This window comes from Mustela nigripes, chromosome 14, assembly GCF_022355385.1.
Source record: "Mustela nigripes isolate SB6536 chromosome 14, MUSNIG.SB6536, whole genome shotgun sequence".
Taxonomy (NCBI): Eukaryota; Metazoa; Chordata; class Mammalia; order Carnivora; family Mustelidae; genus Mustela; species Mustela nigripes.
In genome coordinates this window covers 104,171,261-104,190,099 of record NC_081570.1, presented here as the reverse complement: position 1 = coordinate 104,190,099, position 18,839 = coordinate 104,171,261, and the positions used below count along the sequence as shown (strand labels likewise).

Below are 18,839 nucleotides of genomic sequence, written 5' to 3'. Positions count from 1 at the left end.
TGGAGAAGCGAGACCTCTTAGGTAATGCTAGTTTTCCCCCTGATGCCCCAGGACAGCCCTGGCCAGAGGAGCCTGTGGAGGCTCTGCAGAGACTAGGGAGGCAGTGTGTCGCCCGCATGAAGGAGAGTGAGGGTGCCAGGACTGTAGCGACAATGACAGTGGAGGGCCGTGGGGGAGGAGGAAGACTCCCTCTCCTGTCTCCTGGAGAGGAGAGTGGAGGCAGAGGGAAGAAAACTTTTGAAGTGAGCAAAGATTCTAAGAACACGAGGGAGAGCAGGGAGGGAGGGACCTGGGGGGAAAGGGGTGGAGAGTGAAAGAGTAGGAAGAAGTGGGAGGAGGGAGGGCGACGGACTCGAGTCAAAAGGGGGTGGGAGAGCAACTGACAGGCTGAGTGAGAGCTGGGAGGAGTGGGCAGCGGAGGAGGCAGCCGGGAACCCAGGACCAGGGAAGCCTGTGGAAATTCCAGAGAGAAGGACTGGGGAGAAGGTAAGGATAGACGTGCTTTTAAGAGATGAAACTCTCAGTTGATGGGAAGGAGCCAGAAGAGAGAGCCTGGAGTTCCATCCAGGCTGGACAAGAACCAGAGCTCCTTCTCTGTACTGGGGGCTTATTCCCTACCCCTCACGAGTCCCTGCGATGGTGAGGTTGGGATATACGGGCGGAGGAGGATGGTAAAGCAGCAGATAAGTTACTCACTTGATTTCTAAGGATCTGCTGAAGTGTGAGTGGAGGGCCCTTGGAGCTGGTCTACCTCTGGCCGAGTGGCTGCCCTCCAGGGGCATCTTCTAAGTAGCTTAGCAGTTCATTTCCAAGAACTTTTGTTAAGATGAAATTGGCCCTTAAAAACAAAAACCATCACTGTATTGTGGTGCTTCCTCTAGGCTTGGAATCTTTTTCCAACTGCCTTCCACCGCATCTAGGGGAGTGTTTTGATCCCCACCCCCCAAGGCGTGTTGGGTGGTTTAAAAATATTCCGTGCTTAATTTCCTGCAGAATATCATGTCCCCGCTGTGCGCTGTGAGCCGGCTGGCCTGCCACTCACTGTCGCTGTCAGAGGCAAGAGGCTGGTGAAGATCCAGAGGGGAAGAGGAGAGAGGTGTCACTGAAGGTCTCCTTTCCTCCTGGGTACAGGGTGAGGTAGACGGCCGCCCGCGGGCACAAAGGTTTCTGTGGGCTCCCTGACCTCTTTCCTGAGCATGTGGTGAAAGAACCCGGGTTCTTGTGCCCTGAGTGGCTGTGTGTCCTGGCACCAGACCCTTCCCCATTCTGGGCCTCAGTTTCCTCATCTAGAAAATGAGGGGTTTGTGGGGCACCTGGGTAGCTCAGCTGGTAAAGTGTGCCACTCTTGATCTCGGCTCAGATCTTGATCTCAGGGTTCGTGTGTCTACTACAGCTTGGAGTCTACTTTCAAAAAGAAAATGAGGGGTTTGAAATAGAAGGATCCCTCCAGTTCCATTCAGCAGTAATGCTGTACAAGGTTATGATTCCTTAGGCTCAAGTATTCCTTGGAATCATGGCAAGGGGAAGCTCGTCACAAGGATTTTACATCTGTACTATGCCTTTGTTCACTTTTAACTGGATTCCCCCTTCCGGTATGCCATCATAATGGAGGGATTCCTGGTTTTTCCTCCTCAACGTCTCATAAGGGTCTGGCCCACTGAGTCTGACTGGCCGGAGGAAAGGAAGGGCAGAGCAAGGAGCACTGGCCGGGGAGTCAGGAGACCCAGGAGAAATCTAGCAAAACTGGAGAAGAGACAAAAGCCTATATGTGGCGATGTGGCACCCTCCTTAGCCAGGTGGCATGGCTCACCACTGGGGACACAGGCTGGTATTTATAGGCACCGCAGCCTGACTTTCATATCAGCGGGCCTTCCTCTTTTCCACCCAAAGCCTCCAGAGCCCCAGTTCAGCCCAAGACCCTGATTCACGGCTCTCGAAGGACGGCTCTGAACTTTCCACCTTCCAGCAGGTTCCCCAGGGCAGTGGAGCTGTTTGGAGCCTGCTCCCCTGGCCATCCCTCCCCATCTTCTCCGTATTCAGCAGCCGCCGAGAAGCAGTCCCCTGACCACAGTGTCCATGGTGGAGGAAACCCAGAAGTGTGTTTCCTGGCTTCCAGACTGGTACCCACTGGCTATCCCTTCAGTCAGATCCATGCAGTTCATCAAGCCACGTCAGTAACAGTCATGGTGCCTGGCTTTGCCACAGCCTTAGCACACCAAGGATGCTCTCACTGGACTCTTGAAACTGGTTGTTCTTCTTGCCCCCAGCTGCCTCACTCCTGTCCCCGCTCCTTACCCTGGCCAAAAGTCCTAGGCCATTAGGACTGGAAAAGGTCTGTGAGATTGCCTGTCCAATTCTTCCACTAATAGGGAAAACAAAGCAGAGGAAAGGAAAGTGACCCATGAGGGATGGCGCAATGAGTCACGCAATTTGATTGGGAGAATGTCCTGCTGTGCTCACTCATTCCTAGGGCCCTTCGGACTTCTGTCCTCAGCTGTGTTCTCTGAACCTCCATTTGTCCCCAGGCCTCCCTGCCTCTTCCATTTAAGTATCTCTACGATCTTGTTTTCTGGCAGGAATTCTCACTTGCCCACCTGCTCCTCATTATCACTGCTGGTTGTTGAGGGGTATGTGCAGTGGAAGGTTTGGGGCTCTGGCAGCCTGCTGGACTACCACACTGCAGCCTGGCCTCTTGGGGACTGGCTGATTCCACTGCAGCCACTGAAAGCAGAACAGGGAGCCTATCTGCCTGGATCAGTCAGGAGACCTGGAGTCCTCAGGGTCAGCGAGACCCAAGGCCCAGGCTCTGCTCCCTGTCTCAGGGAAGACCTCACCCACCTGGGATTCTCGCAGGTCTCTGTGCCAGCTGGCCCCACCTTGAGCTCGAAGATTAAGCTGACCAAAGGGAGAGATGCCCAGGAAAGCTTCAAGTCTCCTAGAAAAGAAACCAATTCCCTTTCTAGAGCCAGAATTCCCTTTCTAGATTCCTGGAGAATGACAGCTTGGTGCCACTTGGTCATTCAGTTGTTTCTGGATATTAGCATATCATGGGAAAAAAAAAATTCAACCTTCAACAATCCACTCACTTTCATAAGGAAAAGGAGTCAGGAGGTCTCAGAATCAGGGGTATTGAAATAGAACAGAGGGATCTTAGAGTTTATCTAATTCAGGGATGGGGCAGAAGGAAGAGCCTGGGCATCTGGAATCATATTTGGGTTAGAATTTCAGCTGTGTGGCTTGGGGCAAATTATTTAACGTCTCTGAGCCTTAGTTTCTTCATCTGTCAAAGAAGTTTATAAATGTCTTCCTTGTAAGGTTTTGTGAAGATTAAATAAAATAACACACAGTTTTCCCCACTATCCAATATGTGCTCTACACCACTTCATATTTTTTTTTTTTTTAGGATTTTACTTATTTATTTGACAGAGTGCACACATAAGCGGGCAGAGGAGCAGAGGCAGAGGAAGAAGTAGGCTCCCTTCAAGCAGGGAGCCCGACATGGTGGGGGAAACCTGTATTTAAAATGACCATTTTAGGGGTGACTTGGTGGCTCAGTGGGTTAAAGCCTCTGCCTTTGGCACAGGTCATGATCCCAGGGTCCTGGGATGGAGCCCCGCATCAGGATCTCTGCTCGGCAGGGAGTATGCCTCCTCCTCTCTGCCTACTTGTGATCTCTGTCTGTCAAATAAATAAATAGAATCTTTAATAAAATAAATAAATAAATAAAATGGCTATTTTATATTAAGTGCTCAGTGAACAATGGAACAATAGGGTAGAATCCAGGTTAGCTGGTCCTCAGCCCATATCTTGGAACTACATCTCATTTGATGGAAAAGCCTCCCCCACGACATGGAATTCTGAGAAGGTACTGCTTGCTTTTTATGATCGCAGATATTTTTTTTTTTCCCCTGGGACAACTTTTGCTGACCTCTAAGCTGGGGGCGGTTAGAAAATCTAGCTTTGCCTTTTGGCTTTGCCACTGACTTGCCATGCTATCGCAATTGGTCAAGTCACAAACTCCCCAGATGTTCTAACTTAGCAGCCATCCAGCTCAATTGCTTTCTCTTATACACAAGCAAACTGAGGCTCAGGGAGCGGAATGTCTCATCCAGAGCCACAGAGAAAGAGCTGAGACTCAGAAGAGCCTTTCTTTCAAGGCTCTTGTTCACAGATAATTTCCAGGATCTGAATTCATCCTGGGATTTTCATGATTCAGAACTTCAGGAGAGGGCAGATGTGGTTAGGGGTCGGGATGGCCCTCCTCTGCAGGTCACCGATTTCTCTTCCAAGTAGAACCGAGCCAGCTTCAAACCTACCCTAGTGGATGTGCCTTTGGATTGGTTGATGAACAGATTCAAAAGTGCTGCAGCTTTTCAGAAACCAGGGATTATAATGAAGCACACATTTTATAATGTGGACTCAAATGAAGTCCATCTCCAGGCCCAAAGTCCAGAACCAGGCTGAACCAATTACGAGAATGAGAGGGGCCTGATCTCAGTGAGACCCCGTACCTCCCTCCTTCTCCATGCTTGCCTCCGAAGGTCTGCACGCCTAGTGAAATAACAGATGTACAGTGAACTTAATATCCTTCCCATCACCCATGTGTTCCTCACCTTTCCCACGCGGTGCCCCGTGACCGTGCTTGTTGGGTCGCTCTCACCAGGCTGCTGCACTGCCAAATTCTGTATCGGGTTGGCTAGTTGGATCATGCTTGAGAGGACTCTTTACTGGAAATGTCAGAAAAGAAAACAAGGAACTAACCTGACTGTCTATTATGTGCCCGGTACTGTTCGAGCACCTTCCATACACCCACATACTGTTGAATCCCCATGAGTAAACATTCCTTCTTTTCAGATGAGGAGGAAACATACAGGTTGAGTGACTTGCCTAAGGGCACACAATTGGTGAGTGGAGGCAGGGTTCGAATCCCACTACTCTTCAGGAAACACAAGGCCCACCTCCTATTTTTGTTTCAGTGGTTCTTGTTATGATTTGACATCAATGAAACACCAGAGTCTGTTGTCTGGCCAGCTGAAAACCCGGCAGCAGACACGGCTGCAGCCAAGAGCACTTAGTGGCTAAAAAAGGAAATAACTTTCTATATGTGAATTCTGGCCAAATGGTGGCAGATGCTGAAGAGTCTGGGAATCCTGACCACTGTGGGCCACGGGCGTCGATGGAATCATTAATTCTAGGAACAGCATCAGCAAGGGATGGCCAGCCAAGAAGCCAGGGGCTGAAAGGAAAAACCCAGGGCCTCCTACGGGAGAGTGGGAAAAGCCCTGCTCGTGGAGTTCAGAGACTGGACAGAGTTCTGGTCACAGGTTTGTCACCAGCTGTCAGAACTGGGGCCTCTTTGATTTTTCTTTCCCTTTTAAAGACACAGTGGGAAGGTAGGCTTTGCAGTTAGGCAGATTGACGGCAAGTCCCTTATGCAGCATTTGCTACCTCTGAGCCTCAGTGTTCTCAGCTGTAAAATGGGATAATAACTGCTTTCCTAGCAGAATTAATAAAGGTTAAAAGTATAGTTGTAAAATGCTTCATACATGGAAAACACTCAAATTCGTGTTATCTGTTATCACTAGTACTTAATTTCCCTGGACCCTGGTCTTCAGCTTGTATAAAAATAAGGGATTGATTTTGCTTGATATCTAGATTCCTTTCCTATGAATCCATGAAAAATGGTGGAAATATTAAAGAAATCTAAGTGTCTCATAAATATAATTTTCATTAATAACTTCATAGGTTTTAATCAACCTTTTCAGGGTACTTACTAAGGACCTCCTAATATTTCATTGTTGAATATCTCCATTTGGCCACCACTTCCCACCTACTTCTTGTAAATATTTCTTCTTCCAACAATTTAACAAGAAAATTACGTATCTCAGCATAATTGTCCTTCTCCACTTTGCTCTGTTCCACCTCCTTGGCTTTGAAACAACTGTCTATCAGCAGAGTGTTTCTGAGCAGACCACTCTGTCCTTGCTAGAATAAAATAATGACATAGAAAGAAAGGCTAATTACCTGCCATTGGCTGGAGTCAAAGGAAAACCAAAGTGACACTTCATCTCCTCCATCTGTCTCCTGCTTCTTTCTCATCTCTGTCTCCCTCTCCTTTCTTCAGTGATCAAGGTTCAGGGGTGGAAGCCCCCACTGGACTTCTGAGGAAGTTGCCCACTTGGCTGTAGGACCCGTTTGGTTGTGTCCCCTGAGGTTGAAAAGGCAATCCCCAAAGAGCAGTCAGGAGAGGAGTGGAAGTCCTAAATGTAAGAATTACCCCCAAGAACTTCGAATCGACCCCCGATTCTAGCAGTCACCTTGACAACCTCCCTGCAGCACTCACCTTGTGTCAAAGTGGCCACCCTCTGACTGGTAAGGATTTTTAAGGAAAGGAACTTTAGGTCATTTAGATGGGATCTAGCACAGTTGTGAAGGCAGGCGTACTGCTGTCAGACAAGACTAGAGCTTGGTTTGATGTCAACTCCACCACTTGCCAGCAAGTCCCCCTCAAGTGGTGTTGCTCTGCCAACCTCCCTGAGCCGGTACAAAGGGGCTGGGGATGAGCCTTGCTTGCTCCATTGTTGGGACAATCAAATGAGAAAAAAAATATATCAAGAAACTTGCAGAACAGCTGGCACATAGAGAGGTCTCAATAATTTAATTTTATTATTATCATTATTACCTAGATTCAGAGTTTCTTGTTGTGTAAGTTTAGGTAAATTAGAAAATGGAGCAGAGAATCTCCAAGGGTCACGAAGATTGCTGGAGTAGTTGAAGATCAAGACCACTTTCTTGTGCAATCCTCCCTGTGCCTCTCCATTTTAGTGAGAAGCTATTGAGGGGGAGGGTAGGTCAGAAAAGCATGTATTAATGAAAAAGGAAGGTGCCGAAGAGTTCTGAGATGGTGTTATACTTAGTGCTTTACATTATAAAGCCACCTCTGATTTCTGGCATAGCAGGAGAGCTCAATAAACACTTTCTGCATTGAGCTGCACTGACATGATACTGTGTCCAAGGATCATTTATTAAGTGAGGCCCTTTGGGTCCTTTTACAACAGAATTCTCTTAATTGGGAAGCAAGTCAACCCTGCTCTGTGCCACATTCCACTGTGTGATGAGCAGAATTATAGCATGGGCCCAGAATGCTGTTATCATTACTGTGAATAACAACCTTTACTGAGAACCAGAGATCTGTTAGATAATACAGAACATGTGTCATTGTCCAGAATTAGACTCAAACTCTGTAGAGTGGTCTTATAATCTAATTTTGACAAACTTGAGTGAGCGCCCCAGTGATATGTGGGGAGGAGGTGGAGAAGAAATAGTCCATGGTGAACAGATGTGTCTCTGCTTTAGATCCATCCAGTCCTGTCTGGCTGAGCTGAGGGCTCGGTCAAAGGCAGAAGGAAGGCTCAGCAGCTTTAGTCTCCTGCTGTTCTGGTCACCACATTCACTGTGCAGGTGCCCTAAGGTCACTTCCCAGGGAGCCCCTCTACTGGCATTAGGTGTTTTTGTTTTGTTTTTAAAGATTTTATTTATTTATTTGTCAGACAGAGATCACAAGCAGGTAGAGAGAGAGGAAGGGAAGCAGGCTCTCTACTGAGCAGAGAGCCTGAGGCGGGGCTCGATCCCAGAACCCAGAGATCATGATCTGAGCCTAAGGCAGAGGCTTTAACCCACTGAGCCATTCAGGCGCCCGCATTAGGTGTTTTGAGTGAGCTTAATGCTGTAATTTATTTACTGTTGTTGATTTTTAAAGGTGCACAAATCAACCAACCAGGTGTAAGGTACAGTCTTAAGCACCAAGAGGGAAGAGGGGGTCGTGGGACTTAGGAGGAGGATACAGTGATGAACAGATATGGACCTTGTCTTCAAGGAGCTCAGGGTAGAGTTGGAGAGAGAATACATAGCCAGTAGAGCAAATCATTTTCATTATGTATTTGAAAACCCAATGGTTTTACAGTTCAGTCCAAGGCCCAGCTGCTGACTTGGTGTGGGGGTGGGGGACACAGAAATTAGAAAGGCTGTTAAGTGTGGCTCCAGAGGACAGAATTAGAATCAATAGAAGAGAATTTTCAAGGCATCTCTATGGTAGTCTCTTGTTCCCTTGCGATATGCTTTCTTGAGCAGGAGAGACAGGGTGTTGTTTTAGCAGTGTGCTGGACGAACCTGTCACCTGCAGCCTGCCTAGTTTATGCTGCAGCCACTACCAAAGGACTGCCACCAGCAGGGTGATTATTGACTGTGCCATGCTTTATGTCCCCACCCCATTTCGGGGCTGTGTCCCATTAGGGTCTGCCCACAGGAACAAGTCATGTACTGAACATGGTCTATGTAAGGGTTGCTAACTACTCCAAACTCCTGGCATGGCCTCAAAGCCCTCCATAATCTGCTTCTGCCTATTCTGCAGACCACCCCTTTGTTCTGCTCATTGTCCTCTAATACCATGCTGGTTTTCACTTGGTGGGTTTATTCACGTGGTTGCCTTTGTCTGGAATGCCCCCATCTCTCCCACACCTCCTCTCTCCCCCTACCTCTCACCTCTATAGACTTCACCTCCACCTAACTCCAATTCAAGGGTTGCCTCTTTGGAGAAACCCAGAATATTTGCACAGTTGGTTGTGTTTGTATCCCTCACTGGACAGTGAGTTCCTTCAACCCAGAGTCTTTCTGATCTTTGGGTTCCTAACTTCTATCACATAAGTAGACACTCAGTTAATGTTTGTGAAGGTGAACTGAATCGAACTTTCCCATAATCCCCTCAGCACCTCATATCAAGTGCTGGTCACATCAGGAGACCATCATAAACATTTGCTTGATTGCTTAAAAACCGACCCCCAGGCTTTAGCACTAAATGGCAGTCATGTCTCAAATAACTCACTGCTGGAACTTCAAGCTCTGAGGTGGGGAGACATAAGAATTGATGCACTTCACCCCTAGAAGGAGGATGGAGGGACATTTTCTGGTGTGCCCCAGACTTGATCAGGAACTCTGAAGTGGTCTAGGTTCTACCTCTATTCGTCTTCATTTCTTTGAGCAAATCTCTTACCTTCTGTAGATGTCTCCTTCTCTGCAAAACAGAGGCAATAACCAGCACCCCAAAAGGCATAAAAATCCTCATAACTATGAGCATTTTTCCATTCAACAATAGAAACTGAGTGTCTGTATGTCCTAAGGTAGCCAGTCGTGAACAAAACAAATATGGCCCCACCTTCTTGGGGTCAATAAGAGAAGGGAGGAGAAGCACATCTTGAACTGTATAAGGTTTTACTTACTTATTTTATTTTAGAGAACGGACAAGAGAAAAAGAGAGGTGGGGAGGAGAAAAGCGAGAGGGAGAGAATCTTAAGCAGGCTCCATGCCCAGCACAGAGTCTGAAATGGGGCTCCATTTCACAACGCTGAGATCATGACCTGAGCTGAAATCAAGAGTTGGACACTTAACTGACTAAGATACCCATGGGCCCCGGTAAGGTTTTCTTTTTTATTGTTGGACATGAGAAGGAAGATTTGACCCTCCATAGGATCTCTCTGTAATCTTACTGCTGGGTCAAACATTTTTTTCAATCATTAAGAAAGCATTTATTATGTGCCTATTGTGAGATCTTAATGCATTAAGAATACAAAGTAGAAGACAGGGCTTTTGACTTGAGAAGTCTATTACTCATTTGAAGGGAAAAGCTGTTAAATCCTTGAAGGCAGGAATTGGGCCTGATTTTATACTATGAATGCATAGTATGTGCCAGGTCTGGTACCCCCTAGATATTATTTTCAGTACCCAGAATAGTGATAGGCACATAGCAGGGACTCAAAAAAGTACTTGTGGGTTGGCTGTTAGAATGAAAATTTTGGAAAATCAGTGTAAGGCAACATGTAAGTGTGCCTGTATCCTACATGCTGAACAGTAATGTGGAGTCTTTATTGTCAAAATGGGCTGAGATCAATTTGAGAAAAGAATTCTCCATTTCTGCCTACATATGTGGGGCCAGAGGAGGAAGTCCTAGCTATGAGTTTATGTTAACCAAGGTTGCTCTAAGTTAGTTTTCTTTGAAAACACTGGCTGTGTTGGGAGGCAGAAATGCTAACACTGGGTTGGGAATGTAGGTACCTGAATTTTATTTGTAGTCATATAATACACAAAGTAAGGGAATAAAATGATCCATGTTCACTATACACAATAGCCTTCTTTTGGCCCTTTCCCTCTTATCCAAGTGACATGTCACTATTACCAAACAAGTTCCTTGGTGACTCCTCCAAATGTTTGTTTTGTCCCAGGATATGACATGCTGAAAGAAGATGCTGAAGGTTTTTGAGTGAAGAAACTACAGAGTGGGGATGTTCTAGGGACTGGGTTCTAGGGACCATCTCTTTTGCCTTGGGGACTTCAGAACTTGTATCAGTTGCAAAGGGCTGTAGAATTTAATTACTCAGGGCTCCTTAGAAGGCCCTCCCCAACGCCCTAAGCCAGAGTAACCTTCTGCCATGTGTTCCCACAGCACTCTCTTAATGTTAACACACATCATGCTTTATTGCAATGTCAGGGATATAAAGGCAGTTAAGTTCAGTAAAGTCAGGGACTCTTAGTTTTACTTTTTAACTGCTGTGCTTTAAGGGCCTTGCATGATACCTGGTAACCATTCATATTAAATTGAATGGATGAAAGGGAAGAAGGACCTGGTAGGTAGAGGGGGTATGAGGAGCTGAGACAAAGAGGTAAAAAGGTGTGGGCCATGTACACGTGTATGGGAGTAACGTAGCTTAAAAATGGAGTATGTGAGAGGAACAGGGAAGAAGACAGGACTGAACTGTGCCGTGGAGGATCTCAAGTACAAGTTAAAGAGTCTGAACTTTATAAGCAGTAGGAAGGCAGTGAAGATCTTAGCTAAAGCAGTGAGGTATATTATTACCATTGTATTTGATAGAATTTATTCATGGCATGGGCAGCTTCCTTTGCCCCTCCTAATATACTTCCTGCCAAGAAACAGATAATAATCTACAAAGCATTTTATATGCTCTACACCCAGTAAACTCAGTGGGTATTAATTTACATATTTCTTTGGCTGAGGTTGTGGGGGACCCGAAGGGACACAGTGTAGCTGGGAAACTGACTTTCATATTAAAAACTGAGCAGCTGGTACTTGGTAGCAACTTTAAGTTTCTCTGACCTCGCCTGGGTCATCAGGAAGTCACAAGTGAGACTTGTCCTGTACCCTATTTGCTGTCACCGGGGTGCATGGGGTCTGCCCCACCCCTACCTCATCAGCTAGTGTTTTTCCCTCCCCATGAGGCAGCCTCTCAATGTCACTGTCTTTCTCCTCTTCCATGATGTTTCTTTCTTGTACGCTTGCTTTCCTTCTTCCAGGTGGGATTCCTTGCACCACAAGGGAGGGGGTCAGCCGCAAGCCTCTTGGCAGACCAGACCAAAGCATCACATTCTTTGCCTGGCCCTATTTTTAGACCTCCTGGGGGACTTGCAAGGAATGAGTGGCAGAGTCAGAAGGTCAAGGGAAAAGTCTTCAGGGATTGAGGACAGTTTGGAAAATTTGCCCCAGATTTTGGAAGAATATGACACTTGTTTCCCTTTTTCTTGTTTCTTTTTACTTTCCATTTCTGTTTCCCTTTCACTTTCCCCCCCTTTTGCTTTTTCATCTGTTTCTCTCTTCTCTGTAATGCACTTCTCTCTACTTTCTCTCTCTCTCTCCCTCCTTCTCCATTCCTGTCCTCCCTCACCACTTTTTGCTAGCAAAGGCAAGGAATTATTCTTTAGTTCTTATACACTGAGCACTGTGCTAAGTGCTTTTTATACATTACTTCCTAACACTGGATGAGCTAAATAATAGTATCTTCATTTTGCAGTGAGGGAAATTGAGCTACAGATCCAGTAGCTTCTCCAAGCTCAGCGATATTGATAGGGACTTGAACTCCACTTAGCTATCCCCAAACTATATTTGCTTAACCACTACATGGTCTCTCTTTTTCCATTCCAAACTCCTCCTTGTCTTTCCCCTCTTTTTGTTCTTTTTTTCCCCGTTCTCTCCCTCTCCTTCTCGCCCTCCCCTCTCTCAGACACTCAGCACATCCTGGTCCCTGCATGTTGTGTGGATGACCCTGGAGGTGCTGAACACTATGCACGTGCCCAGAAGAGATGACAGACCATTCGCACTCTTATCTAATCAGCCATTTTCCTTCTGAGCAGACGCTCCACAGTTTTCCACATTTGGAGGCTAAGGGAGGGGGGACCCTTCACCACCTAGGGGAAAGGACAGATGTCTGAACACAAACTAGAGGAAAGGCTTCAAGACCTGGATGAGTCTTTGACATGGAGGGGGACAGAGATAAGGCCCTTTCCACTCATGTGTGGACTCTCAGGGTTGGGGAGTGGGGGCCTGGGAGAAAACAGGGCCAGGAGCCTGGTCTCTGTCAAGGTATCAGCTCAGGAGTCAAGAAAGCCTGCACCATGAAATATGGCAACCCACACTGTCCTTTATCTGCATAAAGAGTGTTTGGATAGGAACCAGGGGCATACTGACAGCAAAGATGTGAAGGTCAAGGTGTGAACCTGACAATCTCTAAGATCCCATTAGATTCTAAGGTTTTAGGATCACAAAAATGGAATATTTGTAATTCAGTTCCCTCCTCTTTCTCTTTATTTTTATTTTTGGTCATTCTGTTGATTAGGATTGGTTAGAGGCTTAAGCCATAAGGACATTTATTGCTCATCAAGTAAGAATTCTGAGGTAGGAGATTCAAGAGCTGATTCAGAGGTCTCAGGACATTAGTTGGCATTTCTGAGACTTTCTGGACAACCTCAGACATCTTGGCTCAAATAGTCCTGTCCATGGGCAGGAAGTAGTCGGGGTAGTGGGCAGGGGGACCTCCAGTGAGACTCCCTCCATTTATTGGGGGATGGAAAACAGTTTCTAGAGCACTCCCTCTACATAGACTCTCACCATACCTGACTGACCAGATCTAACTGCAGAAGAGACTGAGAAAGTGAAATCTGGTCTTTTCACCCTGCTAACGGATGGCAGGCAAGGAATAGGGAACTGATTTGCCAATCAGAGCCTGCCACCCTTTATTCACTCAACTAAGATTCCCTAAGATTATCCACTCCAGTCCAGGCTCTGGGCCAGGTGAAGATTATACAGGCTATCTCTGTGATCAAGGAGCCCCCACTAGAAGAACACAGACAGGCAGAGGGCCACAAAACAAGAAGACAAGTGCTAGGAGGGAACCAAGTGTCCCTAAAGCCACCACAGAAGCTGAAGAGGTTCAGCTTGGAGGAGCAGGGAGGGCTGCAGGGAACCACGACAGGGTTAAGTTCTGAGGGTTAATAAGGATCTAGCTGGGGGTGGGGGGGGGGGCGGTTATGTGGAAGGTGGCTGGGAAGAGGGCATCTGGGAATCTTCCAGGATGTGGCAGGCAGTACAAAAGGAACTAATGGGGACAGACAAGGAATCAGGCTGGAGAAGCAAGAAAGGGCCTGCTGAGAGAAGGTTCTGTGTGGGACAAAATGGTTTGGGGCATTTATTCTGGATGAGCAGGTCTGTGCATGGCGACCTTCTGCAGGAGGACGAGGAGCCATACCCCTGGAAGGGCTGCACTGCCCCAAGGTGTGGGAGATTGGCATCGCCAGCTGCCTCCCAGCTGCAAGAACCCGAGCACTCATCAGCAGCACCCAGAGCTGGTTTTTGTTCGCCATCTCCCAGTACAGCTGGGGATGGTTCTGAAGGTTAGGGGACGCATTCTGAGAGGCCGGACTTGCCGCCGTCCCCATTCCTTCCTCTTCACTCAGTTCCTTCTGGAACCAAAATAATTCTTTCACTTGATGCCCTTTCAAACATATGGAACATTTGAGTTATGATCCCCAACATATCATGTACCTCACCCTTGAAACTCTGAGGCAGCTGTTTTCCATCCCCATTTTACAGACAAGGAGGGAGACTCAGTGAGACACAGGGCCAGAATGGCGAGAGCAGAGAGCAGTCCTTTGCATTCCTGCTTCACCAGTGTTTCTCCAGGCGTGGGCTTTGCACTGTCTACCTCAGAGTAACCTGGGCTGCTTGGGGCAGATCCCGGTTCCAGGGGCAGCCCCAGACCTCCCAAAGCAGACTCTCCAGAGGTAACAGCACAGAACCCACTCATAACAGGCTCCTCAGTTGATTTCTAGATCCATTCAAGTGTGGGAATCACTCTCATCTTGCTAACACAACCATTTTTAAACTTCGATCTCCTTTTCCTTTTGCTGGCCTGGAAAAAAGAGAGCTTTTCAGGTGAATTTGGCTCATGAGTTGCACTTTCTTAAAGAATGGATCGGTGGAGCCCCAGACTGTCCAGACTTTGCAGAAGCATCCCTCTCCTTTTCTCTCTTTCTCTCTGCCCCATTTGCAGAAGTCCTGGTGGCTGTCTCCTGCTGAGTCAGGATGGGTGACTGGAGCTTCCTGGGAGAGTTCCTGGAGGAAGTACACAAGCACTCTACAGTGATCGGCAAGGTCTGGCTCACCGTCCTCTTCATATTCCGCATGCTGGTGTTGGGCACGGCTGCCGAGTCATCCTGGGGGGATGAGCAGGCCGACTTCCAATGTGATACCATGCAGCCCGGCTGCGGGAACGTCTGCTACGACCAAGCCTTCCCCATCTCGCATATCCGCTACTGGGTGCTACAGATCATTTTTGTGTCCACGCCATCGCTGGTGTACATGGGCCATGCCATGCACACGGTGCGTATGCAGGAGAAGCGGAAGCTAAGGGAGGCTGAGAGGGCCAAAGAGGTCCGGGCCACTGGCTCTTATGAGTACCCAGTGGCTGAGAAGGCAGAGCTGTCCTGCTGGGAGGAAGTGAACGGGAGGATTGTCCTCCAGGGCACTCTGCTCAACACCTATGTCTGCAGCATTCTGATTCGCACGACCATGGAGGTAGCCTTCATTGTGGGTCAGTACCTCCTCTACGGGATCTTCCTGGACACCCTGCATGTCTGCCGCAGGAGTCCCTGTCCCCACCCTGTCAACTGTTACGTATCCCGGCCCACAGAGAAGAATGTCTTCATCGTCTTTATGCTGGCTGTGGCGGCGCTGTCGCTCTTCCTCAGCCTGGCTGAGCTCTACCACCTGGGCTGGAAGAAGATCAGACAGCGCTTTGTCAGATCTCGGCAGGGCACAGCCGAGTGTCAGCTTCCTGGCCCCTCTGCCGGCATGGTCCAGAACTGCACACCACCCCCTGACTTCAATCAGTGCCTGGAGAACGGTCCTGGGGGCAAATTCTTCAATCCCTTCAGTAACAAGATGGCTTCGCAGCAGAACACCGAGAACCTGGCCACCGAGCAAGTTCAAGGCCAGGAGGCGATTCCTGGGGAGGGCTTCATTCACATCCATTACGGCCAGAAGCCTGAGGTACCCAATGGGGCCTCCCCGGGTCACCGCCTTCCCATTGGCTATCCAAGCGACAAGCGCCGTCTCAGCAAGGCCAGCAGCAAGGCCAGGTCAGATGACCTATCAGTGTGACCCTCTAGTATTGGGGTGGAATCCAGGACCAGGTGGGAACAGAGGAAGCTCACAGAGGGAAGATGTGTCCCTATTGACCCCATCTCTCATTCTCATATCTGCTCTGTTCCTTTTGGGCTTTAGGTCTCCATGGCATTGCTCATTTATTCCAGAAGGTAGGACCAGACCTCTTCGAGTGCAGGCAGTGACATGGTTACCTACCCCAGCTGCTGTCCTTTCCCATCCTCTACCCAGTGTGCATAGAAGGTTTTCAGATTCTTTGGTCAAGAGAAAGAAAAGGGAACAGCGATAAATGTAGCCACAGGAGGGATAGCCAGAAGGACAGATTGGCTCTCTACATACTAACCACATACCAGATGGGTTCTCCAAGTCTCTATGGATTCCTTGACCTGATCGCCCTTCTTCTTGCAAGGAAAAACCCAAAGATCCCAGCCAATCAAGAGCATCAATCAAAGACCTTCCATTAGATGTGCTCTTGAATCTGTTGTCTCCAAGGGTCAAAACTTGCAGTGATGTTAAGGTGGCCTTGGGCTGCCCTGGGCAGCCTTCCCTGTACCCAGTCTTACTTAAAAAGAGGTCCTTGGAACTTGACCAGCAGCCTCAACTTTACAAGTGTTTTGGTATGTACCTCTGGCAAATGTCCTACCTTAGTGAAGCCGCAGCCTTTACTTCTGCCAGGGTGACAACTAGCTCATGGGGGTGCAAACTCCCCCAGGGAGTGACTATATACACAGGCTCCACTGGAATCCCTGCCACCACCTGTCATCCTGCAGCTCTTTACAGCTCAACCCGATGATAGAAACCATCCCATCCCTTCCTTGGCTCTTCACCCAGTGCTCCCCCTAAAGATCTTGTCGACCAGAGTGCCCAAGAAGCCGTCGTCCTCTCTCAGATCCGGACCAGATCACCAGCCACAAGGGCCAATGGAATTTCCCTAGGTCTTATTAAAACAAAGAGGGCATTGTGCTTCTCAAATTCCCTTTGGGAAAAAATAATTCTGCTGTGAAGATAAAAATAAAAAAAGAGAGAAAATACTGGAAAACTATTTCCCCCTATTTATTTCCCTTTCTGACTGCCAACTTAGAGTGCCAAGAGGAGGCCTGATGACAGCTATGGAGCCCCCAGATCTCAATCTCCCTGGAGGGCTTAGCAGGGGCGAGGAAGCAGTAAGGGAATCTCCAGCTCTCTTGGCAGGGGCCTCTTTTAAGAGCACAGTGATTTCTATGTCTCCCTGGTGCTCCTAATGAGACAGCTAGAAAGCAGTGGTGACTGTGGACTGTGGAAAAGTCCTGCCTTCCCAGGGACTGGCCTGGTTTCTCTGTTCAGTCCATCCATAATGGGCGGTTGCCATTATGGATGAAGGTGAAGGATGCTCAGAATTGGATACTGAGACTTATAGGTAGATGATTACTTTTTAAAATGCATGTGTGTGTGTGTGTGTGTGTGTGTGTGTGTCTACACTGACAGGGTGGATGAATGAGAGGGGAGTCTGAAATAAGGAAAGGAAGCTTTAGAGGAACTTGTGTCTTCCTGCCCTCACCTCCAGATGCTGGTGGAGGGGCTGAGACTCACAGTTTCCAGTGGCATCGGCCTTTGCAGATGAGAAGTTGAGCAGAAGAGGGTGAAGGCTCAGAAGGTGTCTTAGCCTCTGCTCCCCATCATGATCTCCAGGCCCTTCTGCTGATATGTGGGTGGAGAGAAGGATGAGGGTAGAGAGTTGGAGGGGACTGACTGGGAGGCCATTTAGGGAAGAATGGTCATCAGAGGTCCCTAGAGAAAACACCTTTTTATCTTTTATCTGGCACCACCATTAAGACTCTCTCTGCAAAACAAAACAAAACAAAACAAAACAAACAAACAAACAAACAAACAAAAATGTCTCTCCTTCCATCTCTAAAATGGGTTTGTTTTGTGAAATAAGTATACTTGGATTAGAAATCCTATGACATCAGTCCTTGATGATGGGACTTTCAGGAATAAAATAAGAAATAATATGTGTAGTTTGTCTTAATAAATTTGGCCCTGCATCTCTCTTCTTGGTGTCCTTTCATGCCATGACTATGAAAATAGGATGACAGACTTGGTCAGGGAGGGAAGCACTCAGACTCCACCCATCAGTTAGTAATGCCAACAGCTTGGAGTCAGACATGCAAGGGTTAAAAATCTCAGCTGCCCATTTACCGCTGGACTCCAGCAAGCTACTTAATCTTTGAACCCTGGTTTTCTGTAAGTAGAGTCTCAGAACATCTACCTCATCTTTAGGTTGTTAAAGGAGGGAGTGAAAAGTTCATCTGAGTGCCTGGGAAATAACAGTACCTCACTAAATGGTAATCATTGATACTGTTGCCATTGTTATCTTTATTATTTTCATTATTGTGTGGAACGCAGAATATTTGAAAACCTGGGATGTTGAGAGATGATTCCAGAACTTCCCCTTATGGAGCTCCCATCTACCTAAGGTGGTCAGTTTAAGACAGGTCAAATTAACTCAAATTAAGGCAGAGGAAACAATGGAAGAGAATTGAATGGGAATTCTAAGAACCACAGGCTCCTGGAAGTGAAACAAAACCCCTGGAAGAGGACACCTGACCGGGGCGGGCCTTAAGAGGCTGAGGTTTTAGTCAGGTGAAGACCTCAAGGATGACTCTGTGAAATGGATCTTGGTGTTCTTATTTTACAGACTTAGAAACTGAGGCCCAGGAAATCTCTGTAACAGTGAAAGCTTCTCATTGGCCTCTCTGATTGGGACCACATCTTTTTGGAAGAGGAGAAATGATTCTTGCTGCAAACAAAGGTTCAAGGGACCACTGAGCCCTTAAATACCACATGGGTGCTATTTCCTAGAGAAATAAACAAAGCCTGGGGAACATATACAGAAGTATTATCTTCACTACCAATTAGTGTTGTTCATCAGGGCAAGAGAGCTCTTTTAAAGAGTCTTGCAAGCAGATTGTAGAACACAACTTAGGACAGCAGAGTTGAGACTTGGGGATGTACCTGGCATCTGTTAAAGGGCAAGGTGCTCAGCCCAGAGGTGCCTGAGTAGTCCAAGTGGAAAAAGCATCTGAGATCTACTTTTTCTCCTAGAAAAGAAGCAGTGCATCTCATGGTTCTATAAACATAGCTATTAACATTTAATAGTTTATGTTACACCCAGACAGCAAAAGCTAAGGGACTTACGTTACAGTGAGTAAGATTTTAACTCCATGTATCTGCTCTCATTTTCTCTTCCTTTCCCTTTTAAAGGTTCATCCCTAAGGAGGGTTAGCTGGGTGGTAATATGGTGAATACATTCTGGGTTGTAGGTCCCTGCAGGCTCCCTTCTTAATTTCCTCCCTCC

At 47.4% G+C, this 18,839-nt stretch overlaps 1 protein-coding gene across 2 annotated transcripts; it reads left to right on the top strand.

The window, feature by feature from the left end:
* The first annotated feature begins 366 nt into the window (after positions 1-366).
* GJA5 (gap junction protein alpha 5) lies at positions 367-17,526 on the top strand. 2 transcript variants are annotated; one of them, XM_059375959.1, is made up of 3 exons: positions 367-486; positions 994-1,132; positions 14,391-17,526. In XM_059375959.1, exon 3 carries the CDS (start codon positions 14,423-14,425, stop codon positions 15,497-15,499), a length of 1,077 nt encoding a protein of 358 aa, XP_059231942.1. In that variant the 5' UTR covers positions 367-486; positions 994-1,132; positions 14,391-14,422; the 3' UTR covers positions 15,500-17,526. The 2 variants fall into 2 exon arrangements, with proteins under 2 accessions (XP_059231942.1, XP_059231941.1); XM_059375958.1 differs by lacking the exon at positions 994-1,132.
* The last annotated feature ends 1,313 nt before the right edge of the window (positions 17,527-18,839 follow it).

Bases quoted from the DNA above. Each gene is read 5' to 3' on its own strand.
- GJA5 (XM_059375958.1), top strand. From the start codon at position 14,423: ATGGGTGACTGGAGCTTCCTGGGAGAGTTCCTGGAGGAAGTACACAAG.